Genomic DNA, 22228 nt, shown 5'->3' with positions numbered 1-22228 from the left:
CGAAGTCCTTTAAAGACGAGTTCCTTGTAGAGAAGAAGGATGGAATTGGCGAGGGAATTGTCGAGGTTAAAGACTGCCGGGACTCTGAGTGACTTTGTTGCTTGGTCTTTTAACAGTCTATTAGAGACATCTTTACACTTTCAAAATCTATGCTTGCTCTGCACGATAACGTGAACACACAACAAAAGCATTATAAATATTATCAAATCCATGCAGATTTCCCCTTTTCTTGTATATACAGCAGTTTTAATAACAAAACATGGTCTCAATAAAATGTCCTATAAATAACTGCCTTTCATGTTTTGCAAGCACAAAGGTCCACCTCAGCGTCCTGTCCCTTGAGCTTGTAAACAGTATCAGGTTAAGAATGCTAGTGAGAGAAACAGATCCCCCATAAAATCAAATCATTTTCATGTTGAACTTGCGTGCCCCACCCTGTCCTCCACTGGCAGCGGGGCCATCCACCTTCCTGAAGGAATACTCCACTGAGAAATTGTTCTTGTGCTGCCCTCTCCCTCGACTCCACACAAACAGCAGAATGAAACAGAAGAGAACCACCCCCAGGAACATGATACAGCCCATAGCTGTGGATATGAGGATGGTCTTGAGGTCCAGAGTGAACTTCAAGAAGACTCTGGTGTCATTCAGATTTGTGTCATTGAGGTCCCCGGCATAGTACGTGCGGTTGGCCATGAGGGCCGCATCGAGTGGCAGCCCACTAACTGTCAGTGTGGCGAAATAGGTGTCATTCCCACCGGCGTTGCTGGCTATGCAGATGTAGGTTCCACTGTCTGTTACCTGGGCGTACCGTATTTCTAACGTGCCCTCTGGTAACACAGTCAGGCGGCCGCTGCTCTTTGTGGTGATGCGGCGGCGCTGAGGCGAGATCCAGAATATCGATGGCGTCGGCTCGCCTTCTGCTCTGCAAATGAACGACACGACCTGCCCCTCGCGGGCCGTGACCTGCTGCAGTTTCCTGTTGCGGATTTTGGGCTTCTGGCAGGTAAAGTGATCAAAGAGAGCCGAGTCGGAGAAAGCGTTGAGGGCCCGTCCCTGCACCTCCACGGGCGTCATGCACATCGGGGAGGCGCTGTCGAAATTGAGGGTCTTCCGGCGCTGGAGGATCCAAAGCAAGCGGCAGTCGCAGGCCAGAGGGTTCCCATCCAAACGCAGAGTCTCCAGAGTGTTGACGGACTGAAAGGCCCCCTCTTCCAGGGACACCAGGCCGTTAGTGGAGAGGTTAAGAAGGCGGATTTGCCTCAGACCACCCAGCGCGTACGGCTGAACTACCACCAGATTTGTGTTGACCAGATGCAGCTCCTTCAGCCTGATGAGGTCCCGAAGCGCCCAGGACTCCAACACGGAGATGGGGTTGTAGGAGAGGTTGAGGCTGGTGAGGTGAGGCAGACTGCGGAGGGCAGAGGTGGGCACAGAGGTGATGTTAGTGTGAGTGATAGACAGCCACGATAAGTTAAGCCCCTGCAGGCTGTGAGGGGAAATGTGCTCCAGAAAGGGCCAGTGGTCGATCTCGAGGCCCCTCAGGTTTCCCAGCTTACGGAAGTTCTGGTCCTCTAAGGTGGAGATACTGAGGTAGCGGAGCCGCAGAGCCACCAGGTTGTGCAGGTAAGACAAAGACTGGCTGGACACAGAGGTCAGGTTGCACCTCTCAATGGTCAGCTCCCTCAGCCCCACCAGACCCAGAAAGGCCTTGTTGGAAATATAAACTAAATCATTGTCTCCAACTTCCAGGTTTTTCAGACTTTTCAGGTCTTGGAAAGTAAAGTCCAAAAGAATAACAATCTTATTCCCACTGAGGTCCAGTGACGTTAGGTTGGAGAGACGTGAGAAAGCCCCCATTGGGACCAGTTTCAACTGGTTACCCCTCAGCGACAGCGACTGCAGGTTCTGGAGACTAGAAAAAGAATTGGGTTCCAGGACACTGATCATGTTTTCACTCAGGTCCAGCTTTTCGAGACGTGAATACGGAAGCAGGTCGCCGTGCTCTACCCAGCGAAGTTTATTCCCACTGAGGTCCAGGATCTTGGTGTCCAGCGGGATGCCGTCTGGCAGCGCGGACAGGCGTTTACCGTAACAGGACACAGTCTTGAGTTTTGCGATGCAGTCACAACGCTGGGGACATCCTTGACCCTGGGCGGGTGACACCGTGATCATCAGTAGCAAGAACAGGAAAGGCAAGAGCCAGACTACATCCTGGCCCAGGCTCAGCGCCATGGCCCTCCTTTCCACTGCTTCCTCCTGGTCCAGAATCACTGGGCCAGACACCTGAGGAAAGAGAAAGAATGGGAAGAGGAAAAGGAAAAGGGGGAGGGCAGACAGTAGGGCCAAAAAGAATGAGAGGGAGAGACAAAGAGATAGACAGTGAGACAAATCAATTGAACTCAATTCCCCTCCAAGAGCATTACATTACATTACATTACAGTCATTTAGCAGACGCTTTTATCCAAAGCGACTTACAGGAAGTGTATTCAACATAGGTATTCAAGAGAACTACTAGTCACCAGAAGTCATAAGTGCATCTCCTTTCTTAAACAAGCATCTTAAAGCATAAGCCAGAGCAAAAGTATAGTGCAGAGGCAAGTTACTACGAAAACAATAATTGCAACAGACTAATCCGAATATAGTAAGTGCTACAATCAAGCAGCCATCAAACACTCTAAATGAGTGGAATTACTATTAGAAACTCTAATTGACCCGACACAGCAGCAAAATTAAAGCTAGAGCTCAAAGATAATCCTCAAAGGAGCCTGTATTCACTTGAAACAATTTCATTTACAATGGGCGACTGTGCCTTTGCAAGCACTCAGGTTTTAAAATCATATGCCGGTGCACACAAAGAAATGCCCTAATAGCTAAGTGTCAATTTTATATATCTGGTGGTTGTTTTGCTCTCTAGTTGTTTCATGCACTGTAAATGAAAACAGGGAAACAGGGGAATTGAAAATCTATTGTATTCATAAGACCTCATGTGAGCCATCTTAAAATGCATGAAAAAGGGAAAACAATTGCAGCCTCTCAAAAGCATAATACAGCACTGCAAAAGGCACTCATACTGAGGAAGCAGAATATTAACAAATAAACTCTCTGTAGGGGGGAAAATACCAGGATGTAAACAGGCTGAATAAAATATGAAAGTGTCACAGGACAACTCAAAAACAGATCGGATCATATAGCGCAGTATATGCAGCCGCTATGTCTTTGAGTAGCTGCCTGACAAGGTCACTCGCCACAGCGGGAGGCTACGACTCAGTGCATCACAATAGCTCAGTCCATCACATCATCTGCATGAGTCTCTGAGGCATGAGGCTTATCATGAGAGGAGCCTGACCTGCCTATGGGTTTCATATGACACATACGGACGCACACACACACACACACACACACACACACACACACACACACACACACACACACACACACACATCCACACACACACAATTCCACCCCTCCGTCTGCTGGTGGATGTTGGCAGCAGTGGTAATCCCTTTGTAAACCCGTTGTGAAATTCCAACTAGCAGGATTGAAAGTAACTCCAGAAAACATATTCCATAACATCGTCATTGTTGACTGGTGAGGATGACAGTGTGTTAAAAACATATTGAAACTGCTGTGCACTGTGACTATAAGTGCACAGCAAGTAGTGCCCAACATATTATTATGTGCCGATTATGTCACTAAAATTACATGAGAAATGAGCTGGGTTGTACATTTGGCCTCTAAAACTCGTAGAAACACTGGACACACACATCACAAGGAACTGTTTCCTGTTTTCTTCCTTTTCTGATCCATATATATATCACTGTTTAAAATAAGGAAACAGTGTTTTTTTTTTCTCATTCCCACCTGCTACGGTAACAGATGACTTCATAACTCATTTAATGCCCCAAACCTCTACACATGTTCAATTTTACATTCACCCTGGCTCAGAGATGAATATTCCCATTAGCCAATCTGCCACTGAATGAAATGAACTGTCTGAAATGCGAGCAGAACTGTCCGATGGCAGACTTAAAATAAGCAGAGCTTTGTTGAAGACACAAAAATATGAACATTTCAGTTTTTTCCTATAGTCGTATAAAAAAAAAAAAAAAAAAAAGGAACAGTGGTAGACAGCAATGCATGCACCCATCAACAGCCCACACATGCATATAACTGTCAGACATAGCAACCTGACACGAAACCCTTCACAGATATCTTGTGTCACTCACTATGGTCTAATAAGGCCCACTAGAAATAGAAAAAAAAAGTATTTCTGCATCCAAAGGCAGTACTTGGGATTTGGCTTGTGCTTTATAAATGGTAAAAACATGGCAGCTCAGGCAAGGCTTAAGTTTGTGCTTTGACAATATATCTCTGCATTTCTATACCCTTAAAAGTGGAAGCTCTTTTATTTTTTCAAGAATCAAAATAGCGACTGCAGTTTTTTTTTAAATTTCACACATTCTTCTTCTCTGTCAAAACCAGGCGCCCACATTGCCCGTGTCTGTTGATATCTCAGTAACACAACTTTGAGCTGCTAGCTTCAACCAGAGATGAAGGGCTGGCTACAAAGGCCTGGAGGGCCCACTTCTTTCTTTTATTTTTATTTTCAAACATGAAGTTTTCAGCCCCAACGGACGCTGACTCAAGTGACATCGCCTGAGGAAATTGATCAGACTTTGCCAAGCTCCGTCTGGAAGCCAACCAAGGCTTTATACAACAATACAGTAATGAAATATTATGTAGTATGCAAACACTGGAGTAGTGATCATAACAGATAATAGCTGACAGCTCTTTAATGTCAATGACGTTTCAATGTAAGTGTAAGATTCCACTTTGCTGTGTGTAATATATTTTTTTAATTAAGTTCAGCTCACAAAAAAATAATCCTTTGGTCACATGAGGTTGGCACAACTTTCCATGGTTACACCTCTGTAACGGGCAAGGAGGCTCTCAGGAAGTGACGTGATAATTATAGCTGTGTCTTCAAAAAGATACATACTACTGTTTATCTGAACAAAAGTATGTTGAACCAGAGTACACATATTGTGTTTGTAGTACATAGCATAACATTTCTAATGCAGCATGTGTGTGTGACTGTAAATCATTTACCTCTATGATGTTTGTTACCAATGTCATAGAACTGCACATGCACTCTAAGATCCAGTGACGTCTGAGATATTTCTTAATATAAAATGTCTAAAACTTTTTTTTCCTCCATAAACAGCAGGTGGGCAGCGACTGAAACAGTAACAACAAACTTCCCCCTCCTCCGAGCCCCAACCACCGCCTCCACCCAACCTTTAAAAAAATGTCAGTCACATGGGCGTCTTTTCCCAACCCATATCTGGTGGCAGTCTCTCACTAATAATCCCAGAGGCCCCAGGCAATCTAATGCACCACAGGTCAACAGCAGGTGGATAGAGCAGTGTGCACTGTACTGTACCCCCCCCCCCACACACACACACACACACACACACACACACACAGAGCTGCTGCTGTCCGAGAGGCTACTGTTACCTGGTAGTAAGCTGAAGTCAAAAATAATCGCTGTAATCTCTGATTACTCAGCAGAAGAACAACCTCCAGCTGCTGCAGGTGACAGAGAGCAGAGGGGCTGCTGACGGGGAGGAAGCTGCTTTTTCTCCTGAGGAGAGAGTGACTGAACGCCACCTTCACTTAGTTCTCCTGCTGCATTTCTACTTAACTGAACATTGATATTGTGCAGCAAAGGGAACATTGGTGGTTCGTTATGTAAAAGCTCGTCCGTGAAGTCACCGGATGTTCATCGGGTCGAACTGCACAAGTTATAACTGGCAGGCAGAATCAATATGAAGCTTTGACATAAACTGCAATGCTCTTATCGGATTCGAAAGGACAATACCCTAGGTGTCTGATGTTGTCATGGAGACGCCTGCACCATCTCCCTTAACACCCCCCTACCCCTTTTCCTGCTTCAAACTCTCCTCATAGTCTCTTACTTTCTATACCAGCCTGAAACACACGTGGCCACTAGACTTTCCTGAATGTCTCAGTCATCAGCCACCTGCCGGCACAGCTGCTGTTCATTTGTTTATCAGCTCTTCAGGAAAATATCTAGGTTGGTATTTTCATACATATTACAATTATTTAATATTCCCTAGATTCTGTAGTACCTGTTTTCTGTAACTGAACTCTATCTGCTGGGTCTCCATGTCTGAATTTAGGTCCTGTCTGTTGTCACCTGCGGCAAAATAACTGTGACAAAAGACAGCTGGCTGGTGTCTGTAATAATCACCAGATGCATTATATATGAAATCGTTATTCTCAGTGTACTGTGCACACATCCAGTAGCATTAGGCAAGAGGTCAGTTTTTTTTATCTCATCATTTGGTTGCCAGGCAACATTTACTCATCCAGTACTTTCTAATAGAACAAGTGCCTGAAGTCATGTTCTATTCCTGAAATGCCCCAATATTTATACACAATAGTTGAATTTTGTCTTAACATTTTTATATGCCCGGCATCGCAGATGTTGTTTATAAAATCGTATATGTTATGACTCAGTGAGGCCAATAGGCTTAAAAGAGACACTGCCAGCATCATCAGGTAGTTTGCTGTGGCCTTCAAGTGCATTAAAGTTTAACCGATTGTTTTATTTAAAGAAGTTACAGAATCCGATCATAAACAGCTAATAGGCTAATAGGCCATTTTCACAGCAGACATTTTGACTTGTCAATATAGGACAAACATTAAAGATGGCTCCGTTCTATTCACATTTCCAAGTAAGCAAAAAGAGTGTTACAGTGAGCGAACATGCACAATACCAGGACCCAGATACGGAAGCAGCTGAATGGAGTTTAGCTATGATTCATTTCATAATTCAAACCTGTGCTACAGTAACATGTCAAAATGGCAAAAAAACTAAACTCTCTAAATCTAACACTTATAATTTCTCAGAAGGATATCACCAAAAGAAAAGAGGCCCAATGTAAGTGTGATCTGTTAGTTGTGATATATATAAATTGCATGGATATGTTAGAGCCAGAAACTACCCTCCGTAAAAACACAACAGCCTGCCTACACGTTGCCAACTCATGGGACGTCCTCCAGAAAAGAGACAAACATCGGGCTGCCGTGACAGTGAACGACAGAGCACCGATCAAAGAAGATGGCTTCATACTAGTGTTGTCTGCTCTTGAGATGCTTGAAGCTGCAGCTCACGCTTGCATTGTGATACAAATTTTAGGTGACATGTTTGCAACAAGGAAGAAATTCTTGTAGCCTGAAGCATTCAAATACTTAAAAGGATATGTTTCTGGCTTTAAGGTGCAACGTGTAAGATCTGGTTTTCAGTTTGAAACATTAAAAAAAGGAGCTGACGTTATCAACAGAACGTTACAGTGTTGAGGTTAGTCAAAGATGCTTATCTAATGTGTTGTAGAGATATCTACTGAGACGAGAATGCTAACTGACTGTTCTGCAAGAGGCGATAGTGAGTCACAAAAGTGTCTCAGTCCATCGTGAGGGACGTAGAAGTAGAGCTGTCTGAGGGGCTTGTCAATCACGTTGAAGTTACAGGGTCCATGTACATTGTGACAGTTTGTTAATTGGATTAAATTCAACAAAAGAAACAAGAAAAAAAAAAATTTTAGCTTCATCCTCCCCGCCACAGACCTGACTACCAGACCAACTGGTGCTAGGGTCACAGCCGGCAGCAATGGATCCAACCTGTGTAACGGCTCAGACAGAAAGTTTAGTGATCTTGCAGAGAAGTCTGGGCAGCCTTCAGGATCAGACCCACAGTGCTGGGGATTTGCGCTGGATCAGTCTGAGCTAAAGGAAAGTCCGTCTCCTGGAGCTGCCCCTGCTCTCCTCCTGGAGGACAAAATGTAAATAGTAATTTTCTTGTTTCTGCCACTTTGAATTTAATCTAATAAACAAACTATCAGAACGTACACGGACCAAACAACCCCAGGTTGAAACACTTGAAGATTTCAAGATAGTAGTTCTATTTTAGAGTTTCAGCAGATTGACCGATTTTTGTGTTTTCTTGCCTGCTTAAGTAAGTACTGTAGCCTTTTTTTTATACTTTCTATATAACTGATGACTGTAAATGTAGATGTTATGGACGCAGTAGTAGAAGTGAAATGCTTTCCCCTATTTGTTAAGGCCATCTATTTTTAATAAAAGCCATAGTACCAGAATCCTCTCCTGTCCTTGTGGCTTTAAGTTGTGGAGTTGAAGCTATCTATGATTTCCATTTATCGTTTATAAACTCTTAAGTAACAGCGAGTATATTACAATTTAATTGAAGAACAGCTTAACATTGTTTTATTTTTTCAATCATTCATGCCCACATGAATAAACCAGAGTGTCATAAATCAGTCAGATTAGAATATTCCGTACACGTCTGGGTGATGGCAGTGGTGTTCGGTGATTGCCGTGGTATGAACAGTCAGCAGCTCTTTACTCAGGAGCTGATGGAAACAACTGGGAATATGAAGTTATTAAAATTTCATTAAAGAGAGGAGCTATTGTTGATGCCCCCTTTTTTCATGATGTCACACAGTAAATAGCAGCTGTTGATGCAAACAGAGGGGATGATTAGTTGTTCATGCCACTATCCTGAATGCCTAGTCTCTTCTACATTAAACGTTTAGTAAAGCCAAAAGTGCACTCCTGACTCTATCTTCAACCTAAGCCATTTCTGTATTCAACTCACATTTAATCTTTATTATCAAACACTAATTTCAGGATTGATCATGTGATTTGAATGGTCACTTTTACGGAACAAACTGATGGATATTGAGGATCATTTAGGTTCCACAACTTTGGTTCCGACTAAAATGTCTCAAAAACCATGAGGCATGAAATTTTGTACAGATATTCATGATTTGGATCCTAATTACTTTTCCTCTAGCAACACCATGAAGTTGACATTTGTTTGCCTCAACAAATACTGGATGGATTGCTGTAATATTTTTCTCCCTCAGGATGAATTGTAGTAATTTTGATATATATACATTTTTTATAGTACCATCATCAGGCCAAAACATTAATTATTTGTTTATTACTAATTACCTGCAGAAGTAATGACATAAATTTACATCAAGGGTGTTTTTTGGCAAGATGATGAACATGGCTTTATGTGCTAAACACAAATATATTAGCATTGTCATTGTGAGAATGTTAGCATGCTGATGTTAGCATTTAGCTCAGAGCACTGCTGTTCATGGCTGTAGAATTAGTCCCGTTTTTTTTTTGTGCAACAAAATTAAAGTAAATGATAATCGATTGATGTCTCCTTGATTACAGTTGTAGCCAACTCATGTAATTGCTTAAGTGTTATGTAACCATTTCAAAATTACAGTCATCCATTTCTCCTCAGGTTGCCAGGTGGGTCGTCCTGAGCTCAGAGAAAAGAGATCAGAGACTGTAAAGTACAGATGGTGAAGAGGATGACTTGGTTTTTACATGTTCTCTGACCTCAGCCCAATTAGCATGCAAAAAGCTGTGGAGACCCAGTGAGTGAGAGAGGGAGCCAAAGAAGTGTGGCCTTTGAGCTTAAAAAAAAACCCAAGTCCAGCAACAGAGCGGCTGTGGCACATGAGGTAGAGCGCTTGTCCCGTAACCACAAGGTTGGTGGTTCAAGCCCTCTACCGGCAACCCAAGTCCAGCAACAGAGCCAGATTTTGACAGTAAAGTGGGCTGTGAAGCTGCTGGGACAAGTGGCACAGTGACATTTTCTGCCATCTCTCTACCCCCTTTCCCCCGAACCACGTCTCCCTTCACAACCCCGCTAAATAATTTATCTTTGACACAACCCTTACTCCAGACTTGTCTCCTCTCTGCACTCTTTTTGTTTAAACAGAAGCTATTAAGGGCTTGAAAGACAGCAAATTGCACTAATGGGCCTTATGCAAACGCTGTCCTTCTGAGCTTTTCAAAGTAATAGATAGTGAAGACCCCACATGTTTCAACATGGGGACATTAGGCTGGGATCAGACAGAGGGCACTGCTGATGCTCGGCCAAATTGTGCACATTAAACACGTATGCACCCTATTAACGTATGCATGACGCATAAGCCGAGAAGTGCTTTTGTGTGTGTGTGTGTGTGTGTGTGTGTGTGTGTGTGTGTGTGTGTGTGTGTGTGTGTGTGTGTGTGTGTGTGTGTGTGTGTGTGTGTGTGAGTGAAGAGACAAGAGATTTAAATGCAGCCCAGCAGCTAGTACAATGGGCATGTGTGTGCAATTGCAGACTCACATATTAAGACCAAAATGTACAAGTCAGTCTTAAAAAACACCACCGTGATATATAATTGTATTATTAAATAGGAAACCCAGCTGGCCACTGTAGTTTCAACAAACAGCCCTCAAACAGGAGGAAGTAGTGCATTTATTGGGGGCTATTTTCATCTGCTGAATTATACCCATTTGGTGCTTTAGTGAGTGTTTCCAAAATGAAACTACAGTGCACTATGGCACAATGGAATGAGCTATATCTGGCTTTTCTTGGTTGTTGGATTTTGTTAACTTCATGGGATTTGTTGACAAAAAGAAAAGAATAAAAGAGATATTGAATGAGACATCTTCTAAAAAATTCCCCATGATGTACCGCCTCGTTCACAAGCATCTCAATCCCTGTGCGGTTCTATTCAAGAGCTTCCAAATACAAGCTTATATATAGCTCTCTACTGTGTGTGTGTGTGTGTGTGTGTGTGTGTGTGTGTGTGTGTGTGTGTGTGTGTGTGTGTGTGTGTGTGTGTGTGTGTGTGTGTGTGTATCTATAGAAAGAAAGGGCCCAGAAGAATCAACAGCAGCAGCAGAACAGAGGATGAGACTGCCAGACCCATAATCATACTGCAGGTGTAGGACCCAGCTGACAGCAGCAGGCGTGTTTGAGAGTGTGTAGGTGTAGCCAAGCGCTCTCCAAAAAAGGCACACAGGCCGAGGCATAACATCCTCAAATGGCTGCTCACTCTGATTCCAACCATGCCCACTCACTGCACCTTACGTAAGCACAAACTGTATGTGTGTGTGTGCGTGTGTGTGTGTGCGTGTGTGTTCCCACTAGAGAGAAAAAACAACACATTACTCATGTAAACCGAGGGAAGCCATTGTCAGTGTCCATCAATCGGTGTAGGGAGACTCTGAAGCCCCCGGCAGTGCATGGTCCAGGGAACACACACACATCCTCACACACGCCATTACACACACTCACGCTCACCTGATGAGAGAGAAAGGCACAAAGAGAGAGAGAGAGAGAGAGAGAAAAACACTGAGTTGCTTGTTCCCTTGATGTTCCCTGTACCTTCCACCTTGCAGTCTGGTGATGGATCGTTAGTGCTGGCAGGGCCATGCAACCCACCAGGGGCCAGGGCACCCAGTCACTGCGTGGAGATGCATATAAGTTTGCATTTACATGAGCATATATATGTAAATGCAAACATATGGCCTCACCCTGTGTGGGTTTTTCTGTCTTTATACTTCCTAGTTCATGATGACATGCACAACATACAGAATGATTTGTGGGATACCAACAAATTACGACGCATACTTTTCGTAGGTATAGGTACGAATGCTGGATGAGACCAGCCAGATGTGCGACACCTCATCCCAACAGGACTCGATGCAAACGAGCGAACATCAGATTGTTTTAGTTCTTCCCAAAGACGATGTCCTTACCTGCTCCGTGCGTCAGCAAACAAGCTAAGTTTGAAAAAAAAAAAAAAAAAAAAAAAGGGTTGCGGACACTGAGGTGACAGGAGAAGTCAGAAGAAGATGGATGAGGGGCATCTTGTGCAAACAGTCCACTTATTTAATGTTTTTGTCCTCTGGGCCCTGCATGATTAAACTCACGCAGTTATCTGATCAGAAATGTCAGTTTTTCCATTTATTTCCATTACACCATAGTGCTGCAGATTCATAAACACTATTTTAAAAAGCTGCCAAATGGGATTTTAATTATAGTAACGGGTTACAGTGAGATTCTTAAATTGCACTTCTGTCCGATGCAAAGCAGGAGCAGTGAAACCAAAGGACACAAAGAGGTGATTAAGAATGTGTCTGGCCATGTGCCGTGAATCTTTAATGAGAGAGAACTGTTTCGGGGCTTATGAACATAAAGGTTTCTATGAACAGGAGCTAAATAATTGAAGATGCAGAGCTGCATGGTCATGTTCCACTGACATGGAGACTTAGACCTTACCTGGAGCAGCAACGGACCCATACATAAAGACATAGAGCGTAAAACACATGATACTCTAAAACATCATGGACCTACAAGACTGATGGTGGATAAAACCCCTCAGTCTTATGATGCAGATACTCATTCTCCATCTGTTTTGCATATAAACAAAACTTTTGTGCAACATTTTAGCTTCAACCAAGGTCCAAAAAATAAAGATATATGTGACACAGGCTGCCTCTCTCGGTCCAATTATTCAAGCGACTTCACAGACCTTTGTGTTTCACATCCTCCATCTTTTTAGACATATAGCTTTTAATATGTCATTATTAAAAACTATTCCAAGGTGCAAGATCCGTGATTGGGGAATTGCCTCTCAATAGCTCTCAACATGTAGACACAGAGCTTAAAGGGCTGAGTGAGAACCGGAGGATAAAGAGCGGAGAAGCTCGATAACAACACACAAAGAAGAAGAGTGACTTCATTCTCTGCTCAGGTAGACGTTACGCCACTTTATCTTTACAGAGCAAATAGTTCTTTTGCTGCAGTTTTAATGATTACATTGTTAAATATAGCTCCTTTAAAGAGAAATCAACATGTTTTTTTATGCTGCAAGGTCTCATCACGGGGGAACTCAGGGATGAATAGTTTTTTGTGTTCACAATCAAATAATTCTGCAACATCCCAGAAGAGTCTGTAGAGGATTTCTTCGTTTCTTTCTCTTTTGAAAACTTTTCAAATAAAGTGTCAAGTATTAACCTTCACTTAAAGGTATGCTGTTTCTCCAAGCTGCCTTGGAGTCTTTAGATATGGGCCATGCTTATTATACTGCAAATATGTGTGTTTGAATTGCCTTGTTTAAGTAGTTAAAGGTGCTAAGTATTCACAGTTTCATTTAACATCAGCTTGAGACTGATCCAGATCTGCAGAGTTAGATACCAGGATCTCCACAGATCAATAATAAACCTCATCCCATTAGAATGGTCCTTAATTGAAATACACCACTACATTTTCAGGTTAATAGGAGAACAAGGTGTTTGACCCACTTTCCAGTATCGACACGTATTGATCATACAGAGGCTAATTCATTAAAGAAGATACCAGAATTGTCAATAACTGTACCCACAATAGACCAGAATGCTGGAGAGTACAAGAGATCAATAAACTAAGTAAAGCCAATTTCTCACTAGAAAAACACTAACATCTGGCTTTTGTCTTTACTCGGTTACAATCAGCATTCTTTCTCAAGATAAATCACTCGGCAGAAGTCACAGGTGTTTATCGGCTCAAGCTCTGATCGGCTGTGATTGAAACATGGACATTTCCGGTGCTTTCTGCATCATTTCTGCCACAAATTCTATCCGTCCAAGTGCTTGAACATCGTTCCAAATTAGTCTTCACCGAGTTTAACGGATATAAAAAAAGAAGTAACCACTGTAACACTTTCACTGGCCTCCCTGCTGCTATTCGCTGTTTACTATCCCTCTCTGCATGTTCAACGGCATGCAGTTTACCATAATGCCTTTTTTTCCAGCTGTGAAGGGAAAAGTTCTTGTTATTCACTAAACAACACACCAGAAAAAACCTGAGAGGCATACTTGGCTACTTGCAAAAGGGAAAAGAGACGATTGTCTATTTTTAGCAGGGTTTTTCGGGCATTAAAAAAACTAATTTTGGTGGAAAACAAGGTATATTATTTTCACAGCACATGGCTGAGACTGAAATGGGAACAATCAAAAGCAAATTAAAATCCTTCAATTAAAAAGTGACTTTATTTTTCCATCTTGTCCCTAAAATAATCACGTCTCCTTACGATGCAAATATACAGTCGATTGAACTTCGACAAAATACTGCTCTGGCTTTATTACATCTGTCCACATATTCTGAATAAAAAACTTAAAAATAAAACTAGATGGAACAGGAGGGATGCGAGAGGGCAGATGGGGTTGTAATGTCACTATAACGACAGGGTCTGACCTAGTTTCTTTTTTTTTTTCATTTTGTACTGAGGCATGTTCCCAGCAGAAGGTTAAAACAAATATTAGGGTTCCTCCACAAACACACCCACACAATCTAAACCCTCCAAGGGGCAGTCAGTTTGAGTTAACACAAAGGGATCCGAGGCTCAAAAGAACATTAAGTTCGATGCCACCGGCCGTCACTGTAATGCGGGGTGACACATCTTCCTCCGGTCACGAATACAGTCTCAGTGACGCCAGTAGAGGCTTATAGAACCCTGAGCTTTGTTATCGTATCGACACACAACCTAACACACTTTCATTAGCAACGTTATGTTACAGTAATTCATTCCTGTGCTCCATCAGTTTAGGCCTATTAAATGGGTGGCAGACTTATTTATCCTGCGCTTGTTTATTTCAAGGTGTCATGAGAGTTGAGAGCTCACAGTGAGGAGACTAATGATGATTAAAAAAATCCAATTATTGTAATTAATGGTCCGGATTAAAGATTTGATATTTTGGCACTAAATGCTTTCCATTAAGTCACCAGCCATGTTTCTTATAATATGTGTCCAAGAGTAATGTTTAGCATTTAATCTTGAATACATCAGGTCTATACGTAAAGCTAGCTTATAGCTAACGACTGTATAGTATGGGCTGTTTGGGGCGAAAAAAGGTCAGTCAAATTCACACAAATGACCCAGGGTAAAGATGTTTTTTCATTCCGTCTCAACACACATTACATGATAGTCTAGAATATAAAACCACACTTTAGATCTGGTGTGAAGTTTTCTTAAGACTTTGTACAAAGCACGGTTAGCTGTTTGTCAATGTTTCCAGTATTAATGCTAAGCTAAGCTAAATACCATAAAACTGTAATTAATAGCCTGGGCTTCTATTTATTTCAACCATTAAACTCAACAGATTTATATTTAAAACAGGCATTTAATTGCTTTTGCACAAAACTCTTGCTCAGCAAAGATGGGAAATACTATCAAATTGTATATTTGAATCAGTATGAATATTACTTGTATAAATATTAGACTATCGTATAAAAATATCACTTACGAATCATTACTTATCACCATATTCTTTTTGCGGTTCCATAAGAATTTACGGCCCTTAGCATCCCGACACAACACCTCTTTTTATCCTCTTAAAACCCACCCGCCTGTCAGCGACAAGCTGGAATACTAAACAAAGAAATGTGGGGACGCTTAATTTGAAGCCAGCAAGGTACCGAAAAAACCATGCCAAACAACATGGTTCAGAATTTAAACATTTTTTAGATTCTTTGATCGGTGGAACCTCAGAGACTAAAGGAATATAAATAATAGAGGAATGGACCCATATTTGGACTTTCCATGCCGGTAAATGTGAATGAATTATACTTTCATGCTCTTGGCAAAATGAACTGAGCTATAATTGTTATAATTGTGGAGAATCTACTGTAACGAATCTAACAATGTGTAGCATGTACATACAGACAAAAGTAACCTGGTGTCTAATTGAGACATGCGTTTATTTGTCAAAACCTGTAGCCAAACCCAGTAACTAACAGTGATGCTGCATCTAATAGGGGCTCTAATTGGGGTAAGCGTATTTCCCAAAATGTTCAAAACTATTCTTTAAAGTTTTCTATGTTCCTTTTTAAACATCAAGCCATTTTATGGAACACGTTCTTTTGGACAGGAAGATAGGGGTGTCACGGTGGAGCGACGACACCAGTCAGCCACCCGTTTGACAGCAAGCTTGCCATATGGACAGGCTGCCACTGGCATCTAGCGCATTAAATGTCCATCCTGTCTTTAAGCCCCCGTGATCAGAGAGTGTCAGTCAGCCAGGCTGCTTACTTGACTTCAGCAGGGATGAGAAGTGACAGACCACCAGAAAATGTTCATTTGTCCTTGTCAAAATCTTTTGGGGCTTTTTCTTTTTTTTTTTCAGAAGGGAAATGAAACAGAATTTGTTATTAGGTCTCTGGCCTGATTGTGTCTGGCAGTTACTGATAAATTGATAGAATAACACAATCCTTTTTGAAGGCGTCAGGGGCCATTTAACAATGAGATTTGTGTCCTTGAAAGCACGGTGATCAAATGCTGAATGTAATGACTTGTAAAGCAGAGCCATTACGTTGTGACTCTCATAACTTTGGAGTAAATGGCTGGTTGTCAACCCCTCTGCCTTGACTGCTTCAGTATGCATGGCACCTGTTCAACCAATTACTGTATATACTCAGTTTTATTTCCATTATGCCGTCTGGTGAAATAGAGAGGCAATTTAACACAAAAGAATACTTCTGTTGTTTTCACCTCCTTCCCAATTAGTTCAGACACAGCAGACCCCAAAAATTACAATTCATCGTGTGGCATCAATATTTATGGAAAAATAAACTGTGTAATTTCAGCACAGTTATCCCATATAAAAGCAAGTCAGAGGTAATAAATCATAAAGCAATTTCCAGTCCAAAACAAAATGAAACTGGAGAAGGGATTTTCAATATAAACACAACCTCGTGTCAAGGGTTAATAAGAGCTCAAATGACCAGCTACTTCTTTAACAGCCAACTTTAACCTATAAAAAAAAGAGGAGTCCTGAATGTGACCTCATTCGTCTTGTAAATACACACCTACAGCTGTTTATCGGTATCACAGAAGCACTTTGCAGTTTTCACTTAGATGTATGGCACAGAAACAAAGAACCAGAGAGACAGAGTCATCAAGAGGTGGAGGTGAGTGTGATCAGTATCTCTGCTGGCATCCATTTCCTGCCTGGCTGGCCAGTCTGCCGTGTCACCAGCCATCACTTCAGCCACGGCTCTTTCCGTGCCAACTGGCTCGACTCCCCGTCACTCTCGCACACTCCCGGCCACATCCAGAGAGGCAGAGATGAGACATATTAGGCCCCAGAATCACACATCACACGCCTTTATTCCTTCACACATCGCATCAACCCACACACACACACAGATTTACGTGTTCTAATTTGCACATGACAATGGATGAATGCACAGAGATACAAAAAACAGACGGACAGGCATGCAAATGCAAACACACACACACACACACACAAACACACACTGTCCTCAATCTGCAGAGGAATGTGTGTGAGTTGTGTATTAAAACATTCGTGTCTTGGGGACATTGACCTTTAGAAAAAATCCTTATGTTTGCCAACATCTCAGCATGGAGAGCAGCTAAAGATCTGGGTTTAACAGAGGGGGAGATACATTACATTACAGTCATTTAGCAGACGCTTTTATCCAAAGCGACTTACAATCAGTAGTATATTACATATCATTCACCCATTCACACACTGATGACAGGCTACCATGCAAGGTGTCACCATCAGACTCTAACTAACATTCATGCAACATCCAGTCCACACCGATGGCAAGCCTTCGGGAGCAAGTTGAGGTTAAGTGTCTTGCCCAAGGACACATCGACTGCCAAAACCACCGACCCTCTGATTGGAGAACTACCTTGCTCTCCACTACACCACAGCCGCCCCCAAAATTGAGTATTGCATATCACGTACACCGTAAAAGGTGTAAACTCCCGTTTTATATTCTGACTCCAACACTTTTCTTGTCCTTTTTTCAGCCCCTCAAGGTTGAGAGACTTGTGGAAGCATCATAAGCCTAAATCTGCTGGAGCCTGCTCTAATCCTTCTTGAGGCCTGCAGGCTCTCCGTGTCCTTCTCATTGGCTTCATTAAAATGATCCCTGTCCTTTCTGCTACCCTTTTCACTGCCTGCTGCCTGCTATTCAAACCAGGCCAATTACAACCCGGTTATCTGGAGTCAACGAGTGTCTGAGAGGGGGCACATGTGCACTGCTCCTCCCTCTTCCTTCCAGAGGGGAAGTGAGAAATGTTATCTACGTATAAGAAGGATGCCACTCACATTCAGTACGAGGGCAGCAACCGGAGCGGTCATTGTGTAACTATATACAGTGCATCGAGGGTCCATAGAGATTAATTTCTCCAACTTTTTACATGATTGGCGGGGGTTAGAGTTGCAGGCGGCAATCTAATACTGCCCTTGAGGTCCCTTGAGAAAGAAGTCTGACTAGCGAGGCGAGCCAGCAGGGCAGCAGGGGGGGAGCACTGTGCAAATTGAAAGTAATCCTCAGGCCTGGCTGGCGGTGCTGCTGCTGGATTCGCATCTATTCATAATTCATCACTCGACAGCAGTGAGGTGGAGAAAGTTCTGTCCATGTAATAAACCGGGAAGAGACGTCTTTGAAAGGCACTGATGGAATCAGGCAGATCAGCCTCTGCTGAAGGTCCCAGGTGAGAACAGCACTTGTTATAAAGCAGCGAGACAGATAGAGCAGAGAGCTGGGCGTTTGCGTATTTCACATCGTACTAGATCCTACAGCTGTCCATCAACGACGTTCAAGAGATTAGCTGGCTGAGCTACTGTCAGTCGAAGATGAACTGTCAAACTCCTAATAAGACAAAGTCCAAGCCTCTCTGGGAACGTTTTTTTATGACTGAGGCACCACATTTCCTCCAGTTGGAGGAATTTAAGCTTTTACCCGCATGACCACAAGGAATCAGATTACTCAGTCCTCTAGTGAGGGCATTCACCAAACCAAATGGTAGAAACTGGGACAACTACGACAGCTTGAACGCCATTTGAGGAAGAGGAAACAAGTTGTGACTACAACACTGACATATCATCACCTTTAAAGTTGATACAGCAAACTTGTAAGCAGTCATTTGCCTTATTACACATCAGGCAGACACGAAGCAACATTATCATTCATTTGGAGTCGAGTTTGTTTCCACCTTTAAGTCCAATATTCACTTTCATGTTAGCTCTGCTAAGTAGTATTTGCCACTGGAAATGTTAAATTATCTCCACCAGCAAGTCATTCACGTTTAGTGCGATCTTAAATGACGCTTTACACTAAAATAAGAGTGTCGCTGTTTGAAGAAACAGAGCGTTTTATGTCGATATGAATTAAGAAAATCTTTCCCTTCAATATATAGATACAACCTAGTGCCTCTTTTGCAACAGCTCGTCAATCAGTGATCATTAACGAACATACCATTTGTCTGAATGCTGTTTGGTATTTAGTAGATAGCATTATTAGTATACAGTGTGTTTTTAGGGCATTTGGACACAATGCTATGAAAGTTAACCTAAACAGTAAATTTTGGGCCCAAAAAACAAAACAATGAACTAAAATAAGCTAAAATGCTCCATCAAGGTCAGAGGAAGTGCAGAGTAGAGCAGCTTTATCACTTGCATCTTTGTGACAGTTTAACTCTATAATATCCAAGAAATTTCACTCCGGTTGTAGCTACATCTATGAAATATTCAAAGAAACGAACCAATTCACTCATCGTATTTCAAAGCAGATCTGAAGCATTAGCATAACTGCAGCTGAAAATGGGACACAGGAAGCCCTTTAGTAGATCGATAATGACAGTTTGGGATAACAGCTGCGGTCATAAGAGATGACTGATGATGATAAGACAAGATGATAGCTCACGGATCACACTCACTAAGCTTAAATGAAACAGAAAACATAATGAAAGTTACAATGGGTCAATGAAAGACAAAACTTCACACATAAAAAAAAAGTGTTTGAAAAAGCCTCTGCACTCTTTTCACCTTCAACGCACATGTTCACAGGTAGCCGACCCAAGCTCACTGAAATGCTGAAACACGCACAGCTTGTCTAGTGACAACACATCCTGTACTCTGTGGAGGTGCCTTTGTTCGTCGGGGATGGTGAACGCCTGTAGTTATGACACCAGAGAGACCTGAAGGTGAGCGTCAAACAGTGGAGGTGAAGAAGGTCAAAGCAGAGAAAGCTGAAGCAGCACAAACGCCAGCAATCCTACATCTGTCATTAAGATTTAAAGGAATATTTTGATATTTTTGGGAAATACATTTATTTGCTTGCTTGCTTGACTGACAAGATTAAGACCACTCTTATGTCTTCTATGACATAGTATGACATTGTCTGGTAAATACGAAGCTTAAGTCTGCAGCCGGTTAGCTTAGCACAAAGACTGGAAACAATTAGCTTGGCTCTGTCTAAAAGGGTTACAAAAACTGCCTTCCAGTAACTCTAAAGCTACCTTATTAATATGTTATATATTGATTGTTTAATGTACTAATGAACTAATTTATTCTTGTAAACCACAGTTTGGTTTTTGTATTATTTTCCTGCTTTCAGTCCTTTTGCTTCGCTAACAGCTGCTGGTGTTAGCTTCATTTTTATTGAACAGACCAAAAAATAGTATCAAGCTTCTCATCTAACTATCGGCCAAAACAATAAAGAATAAGCATGTTTGATTATTCTATTTCTATTTAAGAACCGAGATAAAAAGACAACTGTTTTATAACAAGATCAAGAATATGATGTAAAAGAGTCCGTTAAGGCTGTGAGAGGTTCGCTGTGGTGAGAGACAGGCTGGTAGACATACCATAACAACATAAATATACAGATACAGTATGTTCTCTAATGTGTAATAAAGCATCATAGCCCATCATGAGCAGTAATTTAAAGCCGGTTTTTTTTGTGCCTTTCTAACTGTAACATGATGCTAACTGGCTTTCTTGACCTCTCCTTCGCCCCTCTCATTTTCATCAGTCTTCAGTGACTCCGAGCAGCACAGGCTCATCATTTTCACTGCAAAGCAAGGAACAGTAATGCTGTGCAGCTGGTGTGCATCATGTCACCTCATGTATTTCGTCTCATTAAATTCCCTCTGCATCTGAAAAGGGCCGGGAGGGATGTGAAAATCCATTTCTCGTCTTCTGAAACCTAATATCTGCATCAAAATAAGTGAGCACTATCAGTTTGAAATATATTTTGTTCTCTCTTACAGGACAAGACAATGGGAACATCCTTATTTAAATTGCAAAAAAGCCAAAAACAAAGAGGTGGTTTTGAGTATTTGTTTTCCGTTCTCACTCCTCAGAATCTCTCATTAAATTTGGAAAGCACGGGTCATCACTAGCTGAAGTTTTTAACTACTTCAAAGACAAACTTTTTTCCACAATTAACACCTGGCACCTTTAAACAACACCCACACTAGCATGAAAGTGATGCGTCACTCCAGTCTCTCTTGCATTTTTATAATGAGTACAAAGACTTGAATCAAAGTAAGAAAATAAAATGTAGACAGTCAAACTGTTTTAAAAAAAAGTAAGAGTAAATCTAGATGCATGGCCTAAATCTTTGTTTCCTAAAATGCCATCAAACAGAAAAATTGGATTCTTCATCTTTGCCAAAAAGCAATCTTGCTCAACATCTTGTGATCCTGCATCAAGGTGAAAAAAGCAATATCCACAAGTGTCCCTGACCGATAACTCTCCCTGTCTGACACACAGCGCTTACAATGGCTGGCCTGGGATTACAGCCTAATGACATGCTGATGAAATGTACTGGGCCGTCCAGCTCTGTCAATGTTATGTTCTGTTGTCCATATTTCAGCTCAGCCTGTTTGTATGGACTACTTCACTGTCCCACCCTCTAATCCTGTTGCCTTTGGGAACTGCCACACTGCCCGGTCCACTTCCCGTCTCTCCTCCGCTCGGGCTTTAAGCTCGCTGCAGCCAAGACGGCGAGCTCTGGAATCGTGGACGGCCGACTGTCGTTAAAATGTGACCATGTTTTAGAAAAACAAATGAAAAAACTGAAGTGAAAATCTCTTTCTTTTGAACAGCTTTCACATGAATGAAAAGAGCAGTAAATAATAAATCCCGGCGATACATGCTGTGTGTCTGCATACTCAAGTGTATGTGCATGTTTTCCCTTTTGCAGCGCTGAGCCTGAGAATGGGGGAGAACAGCGATGTCTGGGATTCTGAGCGTAATTATCCAAGAGTGTTAATTACGGGAAGAATTCTGAAGCAATTATAGGATCTCAAGCAACAAGGCTGGCACTGGATCTGCTCTCACGGCACAGACAGAGACACAGAAAAGAGTCTTGTGGCACATCGCAGCAGCTAATTGTTGATTTATCATCAAACATCAATATCACATTCAGCGCTCTCTGCATTCACAGAAATGGGCGGCTCAAAATCTGCGGGGATAATCAATCATTTGTTAAATCACAAATGTACCCGCTCTTCCCTAT

General features: G+C 42.1%; 1 protein-coding gene across 1 annotated transcript in view; it reads right to left on the bottom strand.

Annotated features, from left to right (window-relative positions):
* Positions 1 to 273: 273 nt before the first annotated feature.
* The window catches only part of lingo3a (leucine rich repeat and Ig domain containing 3a), a 34876-nt gene continuing 12921 nt past the window's right edge, over positions 274 to 22228 (bottom strand). Inside the window, exon 2 of the mRNA XM_054603313.1 lies at positions 274 to 2283. Within this exon, the coding sequence (XP_054459288.1) occupies positions 400 to 2232 (1833 nt within the window). The 5' untranslated portion in view covers positions 2233 to 2283 and the 3' untranslated portion in view covers positions 274 to 399. The remainder of the gene's footprint in view (positions 2284 to 22228) is intronic.

This window comes from Anoplopoma fimbria, chromosome 8, assembly GCF_027596085.1.
Source record: "Anoplopoma fimbria isolate UVic2021 breed Golden Eagle Sablefish chromosome 8, Afim_UVic_2022, whole genome shotgun sequence".
In the NCBI taxonomy this organism is placed as follows: domain Eukaryota; kingdom Metazoa; phylum Chordata; class Actinopteri; order Perciformes; family Anoplopomatidae; genus Anoplopoma; species Anoplopoma fimbria.
This window is presented reverse-complemented; position numbering and strand designations above follow the sequence as displayed.